General features: G+C 33.3%; 1 protein-coding gene and 1 pseudogene across 3 annotated transcripts in view; both read right to left on the reverse strand.

Annotated features, from left to right (window-relative positions):
• The window catches only part of Scaper (S-phase cyclin A associated protein in the ER), a 438,975-nt gene that overhangs the window by 346,098 nt on the left and 82,345 nt on the right, over positions 1–10,532 (reverse strand). For all 3 annotated transcript variants that reach the window (XM_023712676.1, XM_023712675.1, XM_023712677.1), the window contains one exon: positions 2,478–2,740. In XM_023712676.1, coding sequence (XP_023568444.1) covers positions 2,478–2,740 — 263 coding nt within the window. The remainder of the gene's footprint in view (positions 1–2,477; positions 2,741–10,532) is intronic.
• LOC105741842 lies at positions 762–1,415 on the reverse strand (annotated as a pseudogene).

Consider the following 10,532-nt stretch of genomic DNA (forward strand, 5'->3'; position numbering starts at 1 on the left):
GCTTCCCTGACAAGCGCAAGGGCCTGAGTTCAATCCCCGGTTCCGCAAAAAAAAAAAAAAAAGAAAAGAAAAAGAAAATTGAACAGGAAGAGATTGTTATAAAAGGAAAAACACATCAAATGTTGAGGTAGAAAAGTCAAATTGACACAGCTCAAAGGAAGAGATCAAGTATAGATTTCACAAATCAAAAGTTTAAAAACTCATGCACCACAAATCCTCTTTAAAAGCTGAGTTAAACTAGTATGCCTACAAAATTGTTACTTTGGGCCTTAAACAGTACCCAGTCTTTAGTCAAAAAAAGGTCATAAAAGCTTAATGAGTGGAATTACTTGATTTTATTTTACACTAGGTGGAGGGCACAAAGTGATCCTCCTTAATAAAGTTGACAATTAGCTTCACTCAGAATATATTTAATAATGTACATGAAATAAAAGCATTCATCTTACAAATTTTCCTGCAATCCAAATATCCGACAGCTTGGAAAACAACAGTTAGAAAAGAATACCCGGGGCCGGAGATATAGCTCAGCAGCATGAGTGTCTTCCTGGCAAGTGCAAGGTTCTGAGTTCAATCCCTGATACCAGGGGAAAAAAGCTGGGTGCATATTAAGGGGGTTGGGGAGATGTTCAGTAGAATAAGCACTTCCCTAACAAGCGCGAGGGTCTGAGTTCAATCCCAATTTCCATTAACAAAAAAAAAAAGCCAATGTAAAAAGACAGGGTAAAACAACTACGACAATACATGTTTTTATGGCTCAGATTCTACAGTTTTCTTACTGCACCATCCATGTCAGAAAACTGCTCCTCAGCTGTCTTCACTGCTCTGGATTTAAAGAAATACCTTTTCTTCCTGGTGTCATTTCACCTTCTGGATTCATCCGATATTCTCTAATATAAATTAGAACTGGCCTTCTAAAGTCCCGAACGCTGACATATCTCATTGTCCCATCTGAAACACGTTATTATCTCTGCTGCTGCTGCTCTGCGTAGAAGACCACAGAGCTCTTGAAGTGTCACCAGTCTTCTGCTCCTTTACAGGCTTTTCTGGAACAACTTGCTTTTTCCTCTTTAACTTTTTGTCAACTTCACTGTCAGAATCGCTGCCTGAAGAGCTTGAAGAAGCAAGTTCCTTTGATTTAGGCGTTGCTCCGCTGCTGCAGTCCACAGCCTCCTGCTCGCTGGAGACTGGAATAAAGGACTGTGAAGCAATTGATCCCTGATTACTTGGAAGAAGACATCAGAGCTACATCGCACACACTTTTCAATTACAAAATACACATGCTGTTCAAATAGAAAATCCGGATGGTTCAAAGATAGGAAGTTTTGAAAAACTAAAATATAGAAGTACTAGAAGAAAATACAGAGAACCATTTGTGGACTCTTGGTATGCACACCGCTTTCCTGATTAGGGTACATTGCTCATGGAATATTAGAAGAGAAAAATTTTATTTATTTTTATTAGTACATAGAAAAGAAAATTTTAAACAGCAAATATTAAATAAAAATATTACAACTGCTTTATGAAGAATATTTCCTATGATATAAAGACTATCTCCTGTTTTTAGTCATTTAACATATTATACCAACTGCTTTTGAACCTTACATAAACAAATGTTTACAGCTCATAAAATCAGGAAAATAAACTTCAACTAAACAGGCAAAAGAAATATATTTTTTAAAAACAATAACATTTATATTAAATACTAGCATTTAAAGGAAGTTAAAGTAAAATAAGTCAAAAATTTCACTGCCGATTTTCATCAGCATGAAGATGTCACCTTAACCAAATGGTCAAAGTTAAGAAAATTAGGCAAATTCCTATCACACACCTACAGATGTGACATTATCTAATACGATTTTATAGGAATAAAATGATTTTATAGGAATAAAATTATTTATAGGAAAGGCTCTTGCTAATCTGTTATGGGCAATGAATTAAAAAAAATGATATTATGCAGTGTATTCTTTCAAACTCCAAATGTAATGAAAAACAAAATGGAGCTAAGGAATATGTCCTCCATGAACAATATTAAAGAAACAAAGCCAAGTACATTGTGTGGTTCTGCACTAGTTCTTTAATCCAGTATATTAAAAAATAAAATAAAGAAATTAATGGGAAAAAGAAAATTTTGAATGTTGACTATAAACTAGGTGTATTAATGCCAAATTCCTTGAACTTTATATTTATGCAAAAAAATCTCTTACATGTTGTAATGTTAAATGTAAATAGTAATTATTTGCACATTAGTCTCAAATATTTGGCATATAAATACACACAGCATATTTAAAAAACAGCAAATGTGTATCTGTGAATCTGGGCAAACAATATATTGGGGGAAGTTCATTACGCTACATTTGCAGCTATTGTGTACATACCAAATTACAAAAAACATAAAGTTAAAAATGAAGTAGAAAAACAAGATGTTCCTACATACATCCTTTGAAGAAGGTAGTGAAACAGTTTTCAGAACATATTACCTGGGTTCTCTCAGCAAGAGAATGGTCTGAAGAGTGAGAGGAGTCTTTGGGCCGAGGTTCTACAGTGTTAGAAGATCTATCTCCAAAAATGTCACCTTTCTGTATACTTTCCTCAGGCAAAAGACATATATTTTCCTTATTGGTGTCATCCTTCAATTTTAAGGCTTCTGTCACTAAGGACACTTTTGGCACTGCTGTTGTTGATCGAGAACGGACCGGCCTTCCTCTCTGCACTGTCTCCCATCCTTCAGCATCCTTTCGTTCTGGGCAATTATGGAAAGAAAAAATTAAGGCTCCTTTAGAAAACTATTTTTAGGAAAAGAGTGCTTTAGAAAAACTATTTGGAAACCTATGAAATAAAATAAGATTTAATTTAATTTCTATTAAATACAAAAATATATAAAAGACATTAAATACTGAGCAAGATGTAAATATGTATTTTCAATATATATGTGTACACATAAAAATCCCTACTTTATCCATGGCAAAACTATAATTCAGAATAAAACTAACCAAAAGCCACATAGTAAGTAATAATAAGCATTTAAATAATACGTCCTTATCAGAAAAGTTATATTTTATATAACTCTAATCTTAACAACCCTGTAAGATCAGTACCACACCACCAATTTATCAATAAAGAAATTAAGACAAAAAGAAGCTAAGTAATGTGCTCAAGATAATACACCTAGCAAAGATAAATCTACACTGCAAATCCAGGCATATTGGCTTTGGTGTCTGTGCTTCCAAAAGCTATGTAGAAACTGCTTCTCAATCTTTCAGAACTCAAACACAGCCCTAGTTCCAAAGCCTATGTTCTTTCCTCTGTCTCAGCAATAATAATATGCCATGATTTAAATAAGCCATTTCAGTGATCATAAAACTACACAATAATAATTGAAGGAACCTTGCATGATCTAGTCCAACATTTCATCACTCACATATGAAAACTGAATGTCTATTTCCAAGGCCACACTGTAAAACAGCTAACATAAATAAAGATCTTTCTTTAAAACATTTGAAAATGTTATAACAGGAGGTACAAATGTGTGTAGTGAATATATGTCACCAAGTTTTTAGATATTTATTGGTTAATTATAGTCTAGTACAAAGACTTCCAGTTCTGGGCAAGATAAAGTAACAATTTATTTCCAAGTCTTTATAACTAAAAACTGAACAAAACACAAGCAAGGATAGGCAGCTTCTGAGAGAGAGGAAGAAAGAAGACTACCTTGGGCCTTAAAAGTAATGCAGTGGTAAATTCTGAGCTTACTTATTACGTACTACATATTCCAAACAGGATATTATGAAAGCTTTCAACCCAGAAACATTCACAAAGTATTTATCAAGAAAACCCTGTTTTTCTAAGCCAAGAAACAGGGAACAAAGTAGCCTAATAAAACAATAAATTTTTATCAATATTCATTCTACCCCAGTCAAATGACAGAATCCCTACCCAAAGGTTCAGCAGGCCTGAGCTACGGATAGTAATTTCTATCTTCCTTCTAGCAAAAATCAGTGGTACTCCAATTCCCTACCAAAGCAATGCAAGCAGGACCCATGATGAAAACAGCCTCCATTCACATCCAACATAATATTCTGCAAAACAAAACTTGGCGGTATTCTGCTCTGCCCTTCATCTCAATCAGCAAGGCACTATAGAAAGCTGAGCTTCTGCTACAATCACCATCAATAATGCAGAAGAGTTACAGAGAGTCTGCTTTGTACTTGAGTTCCCCCTTCCCTTATTCTGAGGTCAGCAGAGCCCAGTAGAGAGCTCTGAAAGGACAGCCATTCCAGGCTGCAACAACAAGATTACCTGAGCCCATCCTCCTTCCACAGTGGCAGTGGACCCAGTCAGGGACCTGAATTTCTACAGCCAAAAGGAGTCAGGAAGGTGGTGCAAGTCAGTGCCCCATTTACACTGGAAAAGTGTCATACAGTTATATTCCTGAGTACATAATAATACTCAGAAGGAAAGCTTAAGGCTGAAAAAACATATAAAGAACCAATGACTAAAATTTTATCAACTTTGGAAAAAGAAATAAACCTACAGGTTCAAGAAATTAAGTAAATCCCAAACAGTGATAAACCAAAAGAACCCTATGCTAGGACATAATAAAATTAAACTCTAAAAACTAAAGGAAAAATTATAAACCTCTGAAAACTAAAGACAAAAACATCTTGAAAGCAGAGAGAACATATTACCTATAAAAAATATTAATTCTAATGACAGATTTCTTGTCTGAAACAATGGACCCAAGAAGGATGTGGCACAATTACAAAGGATTGAAAGAATTATCAATCATTAATTTCAAATCAGTGAAAATATCCTTTAGAAATAAAGGGAAATAAAAACATCCTCAAATAAAAGAAAAACAGGTAAAACTGTTAAGTGAAATAAATCAGACATACCATCTTAAATTGAAAACTATACTTTGCCACCCAAAATGAAACAAAAGGATTGGTGTTTGTTTCTTTTGTTTTATTTTTTGTTTGTTTGGGGTTTTTTGGCTGGCTCAGGCTGCCTTAAGGGAAGGTCTGGTAAGGCAGATGGAGCTGGGGATCAAACTGGGGTCCCCTGAACCTGACTGGGTTTGCCAGAGCAGGTGCTTAAACAACTGAGTTAACCCACAAGTAGCCTCAAAATGAAACAGATATAAATCAGTCTAACAAAATGGTAACAAATATGTGTCCTGCAAATTACAAGAATAAGGAAATACAAGATTTAGATAAATACAGATATGTTCATAGATTGTTTCAACACAGAAAATGTCAATTCTTCCCAAACGGATTTATAGTTGTAACGCACTTTCTACCAAAATATCAAAATGTTTTTCTGACCTAGATAATCTCATTCTCAAATTTATATAGAAAGATAAATGATCTAAAATAAAATAGTTCAGACAATTTTAAAAATGAAGAATAAAGTAGAAGCAATCATTCTTCCTAATGTTAAGTATTAGACCGACAGAGAGCAACCAAGAAGTGTAACATTGACCAATTTTGCAAGCATATATCTGTTAATAAGAACAACTAATTTGAAGACAACACTTTGCAATAGAACAAATACTGTGAAATTCGTATTATTTTGTTTAGTGAAATTCTGTATCATTTCTAATTTTTCTGTTTTAATATTATTTTTACTCTCTTTAAAAATAAAAATTTAAAAATAAATGTAAATTGATAAAATAACAGACATACATTCAGTTAAGTAAAACACAGAACCAAGAAATATACCTATACAAATATGACCACCAGCTTTTTTATAAAGTTGAAAAAGCAATTCAATAAGGAAAGAAAATAATTTTCACCAATAGTGGTGGAGGAAGTAGATATCCACAGGTGAAAACATGAACCTTGACCTAAAATTCCCACTGTCTCAGTTCATTCTGATGCTACAGCAGAACAACTGAGACTGGATAAATTGTAAAAGAAAGATGTTTATTTAGCTCATGGTTATCAAAGCTGGGAAGTCCAAGGACATAGCACCAAGGGGCTTGTGCTTCCTTAACTCATGGCTGAAAGTAGAAAAGCAAGCAGATGTGGACAAAAGAGAAGGAACATCAGGGTAAGCCTCACCCTGTAACAATACATATCTTGTAAGAATTACACCACCTCTGCAAGAAAAATATTCTTCTAACATGGTCATTATCTCTAAGTCCCCACCAACTCTCAGTGACAGTACATTAGGAATCAAATTTCATCTATTTATTTATTTAGATGGGACCAGGGATTGAACTCAAGACACTTGCAGTTGCCAAGAAGTGCTTATTCTACTGAGCCATCTCCCCGGCCCAGGAATCAAATTTCAACATTAATTTTTGTGTGGACAAACCAGATTCAAGCCACAGCACACACTTCATATGAAAATTATTTACAAATGGATCACAGAGTTAAGGTAAAACAGTAAAACGTTTAGGAAATAAAACAGAAAAAAATCTACAATGTAGAGGCAAAGAATTTTAAGATTTCACAGCAAGGGACGGGGATATAGCTCAGTGGCATAAGCACCTGCCTGGCAAGTGCAAGGTCTTGAGTTTGATCCCTAGTACTGAAAAAAAAAAATCACAACAGAAGCATAATATATAAAAAGATTTAATCAATTACAGATAGGGCTGCCAATCTTTTTTCAGTATTTTTTCTTCCTTATTGTTTCTTCTGAAATATTTCAAGACAAATCCATATCATTTCTTCTGTAAATATTCAGTATGTGTCAACATATAGAAAGTTTTAAAATATACCATACCTGTATGATACTCAACAAAATTAGTAATAATACCTTAAACATATAGTATTCAATGTTCAATTTTCATCCATGTTTAACTTTATCAAAAGTTGGTACATTAAACACTTCTGTTCTACCTTTAAAAACAAATAATGCAAATTATAAGAAAAATTACAATACAAATGATAAAATCACATATATCAACAAAAAGTCCAAATTACACAAATAATAAAGCCTAATAAGAAATTTTAATTTCCAGTTAAAATTAAGTAGCTCACTCTTAGAATCACTATACTTAATCACTTTACCTTTAAAAGGAAGGAAAATATCTCTCTTCAAAAGCTTCCTTATAGAAATACTGCTTAAATTTGGAACTAATCCATTACTCAAGATAGCCAATATAAACACTATAATATAATAATAAAAATTGAAATAATTGAAGCAAGTAGAAAGAGAAGTATGTCAAAATACAAACTATAACTTAGGTCTCTTAGAAACTGAGAAAGTAGTTATAGACAAATTATATTTTTAATGAACCTTCAGTAAAACTATATTGAAAAATTATTCCCATAATAAAGAATGTTTAAGAAGAGCAAAGCATGCAGTTAAGATGTCAGAGAACTTCTAAATATTTAAAATAATATTGGGAAAGAAATGTACAAAACTAAAAATTATATTTCATTTCATATTTGTATACTTATAAATTTTTAATGTTACAAATGCGATAATAAAGTTGCACTAAATTCAAATCAATGCAACCAAAAACTGAAAAGACCCCCAACTTGAATATGTTACCAATTTTATTTATCACAATGTTTAATCCATAAATACTTTGTTCAGAACACACCAATATCCAAGAGGTAATTTTTATTGTAATTTTCTTATTAGGCTTTAATATTTGGGGCATGCAACATGCAGAATAAAACAAGATTTTGTTTACTCCCATAAAGATTTTTCTAGAAAACTGGTATTACCTTTATCTTAAAGGTTTACAAGAATTTACAGGTGAAACTATCTTGCCTGGAATTTTCTCTGTGAAAAGATTTTTAATTATAGACTCAGTTGTTAAAGATATTTAAAGTCCCTTCAAGTTTTTCTAGCTCTTATAATGTAATTGTTAAATTGTATTTCTCAAGGAATTTGTTAATTTCTGATGTTTAAAAATTAAATATAGGGCTAGTGAAATAGTTCAGCAGATTAAGCACCTACTTAGGCAAGTGGAGGAACTGGGGTTCAATCCCTGGCACCACAGGCCACACCGGCCCCACCCCCAGGCACACTGAGCTGGCCACTAAGACCAGGGATGGTGGCACACATCTGTAATCCCAGTTCTGGGGAGGCTGAAAACAGGAAGATCACTACAAGTCTGAGCTGTGCAGTGAGACCTTGTACCAAATACATAAAAAATAATTAATAAAAATTTAAAATATACCATTTTGTAATTTTTTTATTTTTTATGACATCTGTGGGATTTTGCCAATCTCTTCAACTTCATGCCTGACATTGTATCTAGTCTCTACTTTTTCTTGATCAATGTGACTACAGATCTGTTTATATTATTAATCTATTTGAAGAACTTTATTTTGACATTTTGAATTTCCCATTATCATCTGTGTTTTTTTTCTACATTCTTTGGATATAATTTGTTTTTTTCTAATGTCAAAACAAGAATACAATATATATTAACTTTTTCTTCTTTTACTATGTACATGAGACTAGAAATATTCCTCAAAACATGGCTTTATCTCACATATTCTTACATGTTCACTTTCATTCAGTTCACTTACAAATTCCCACTGTGATGACCTCTTTCAATCAATAAAGTAAACATTATTAAACTATTTTCCAAAACTTCAGAATTCAACAGCTATTTTCTTGTCACTAATTTCTTACTTAATTCTATTATGGTAGATGACAACAAAGTTCTCTGAATCACCGGAAGCTTGATGAGCTTTGTTGCTGGCACAGCATGTTTCACTTTCAGTAAGTGTTCCATATGTGCTTCAGTCGGTGAGTGTACTGTGATTGGCTCGGGCCATGGCAAAGTAACATGTACCAAAATTGGCCCTCTTCCTGCCAAAAACAACTATAAAAGCTAGACAAAATATATAAATGAACTGTGTAAAGGCACTGAAAAGCAACCAATGTAGGCAAGTTTTAAGGAATTTGCAATTCCCGAGACAAGGCAATGATGACATCAGGTCTACATTCCAACTAGGATTCTGCCCAAAGACATCTGGAATTCAGGATGCAAGAGAAATGATTCTTAGCAAAGACCAGCATTCCTGAATGGCTAAAACAAGGAGTCTAAAACAACTAGGTTTTGGGGGCAAGTTTTGGAAAGTGGAGTACTACAGAGGCATGAGCCAAGAAACCTGCATTCAATCTCTCCAAAGTTGCCTGACAAATAGTTCTGCATACATGGGCCAAGACTCCAGGAAACCCAACAGAGATCAGCAGTGGGGAAGCTAATGACATACTCAGACACTGCAGCACTGTACAGTGCTGAGGAACAAAAGCTGGAGTGCAAGGGTGGAGTGGGCTTTGCAAAGACCAACGTTTTCAACTGAGAACCCAAAAAGGAGGAAGGACAAGACAAAACCAAATCAACTTTAATAAAACCCAAATCAAACCTTGATGTGATCAGAGTGACCTGCTCATTTTCACTTATCTTGCCAGACCAAAACCACAAAAACAGAAAATTAACAACTTTTAAGAACAGGCTCTATGGACTACTGGACTCATTTAGAATATTTTGCTGAGTTAACATACCTATAATATTCAAATAAAAGAACTAAACAAAAAAGGGGATGCAGATGAATGTCCATTTTGTATCTGTGTATTCGAAATGGTTAGAATAGATATATAGTTACATCCTCTTAATGAATAGAGGGATTTATTCTAATAGTGTTTATAAATAGGATATCATGTCCACATCTTGTACAGCAATTAACCACTAGGAAGAATGTATGTAATGTGTTAATTATTGAAACTGTCCTACTAATTTGGTTTGAAACTGTCTCATTGCTATTTGTTTCTCAATAAAATTATGGGGAAAAAAAGAAAAAAAAAGAAGAGGCTCCATAATTTTTAATACAAAGAATTAAAAATTGCATAAGTGTTAAAGAAAAACAAGGTCAAACATTTGAAAACCTATTAAACCTACACATAATTCAGATATTTTCTTTTGTAGACCTACACATTTAAAAATAGCTATGATAAATATGTTCAAGAAAATACAGAAAGATGTAGACTATCAGGAGATATAAAAGCTGTTTTTTTAATGGTTTAATAGAAATTATACAAATGATAAACTGAATGTCAAACTTAGATGTTCAGAAAAGAGGATTAGGGGATCAGAACATTGTTTTTCATAATTTTATTGATAAACAAATAGCAATGAGACAGTTTCAAATCAAATCGCTAGGACAGTTTCAATAACTAACACACTGCATACATTCTTCTTAGTGGTTAATTGCTGTACAAGATGTGGACTTGAGATCCTATTTACAAACACCATTAGAACATATCATTCTATTCATTAACAGAATGTAACTATGTATCTATCCTAACCACTTTGAATACACAGATACAAAATGGACATTCATCTATATACCCTTTTTTGTTAAATTCCGTTATTTGAATATTATAGGTGTTCAAACTAAGCAAAATATTCTAAAAGAGTCCAGCAGCCCATAATAGCAATGGGTCTTCTGTTTAACTGGCAATGTCACAAATTGTTGACCTGAGACTCCCACAGCTCAACATAACAGCATGGCTTTCCTTCCTATATTTCATCTTCATACTTTTCTACTGAATGGTTAAGA

The sequence above is a fragment of the Octodon degus genome, unplaced genomic scaffold (assembly GCF_000260255.1).
Source record: "Octodon degus isolate 3935 unplaced genomic scaffold, OctDeg1.0 scaffold00026, whole genome shotgun sequence".
In the NCBI taxonomy this organism is placed as follows: domain Eukaryota; kingdom Metazoa; phylum Chordata; class Mammalia; order Rodentia; family Octodontidae; genus Octodon; species Octodon degus.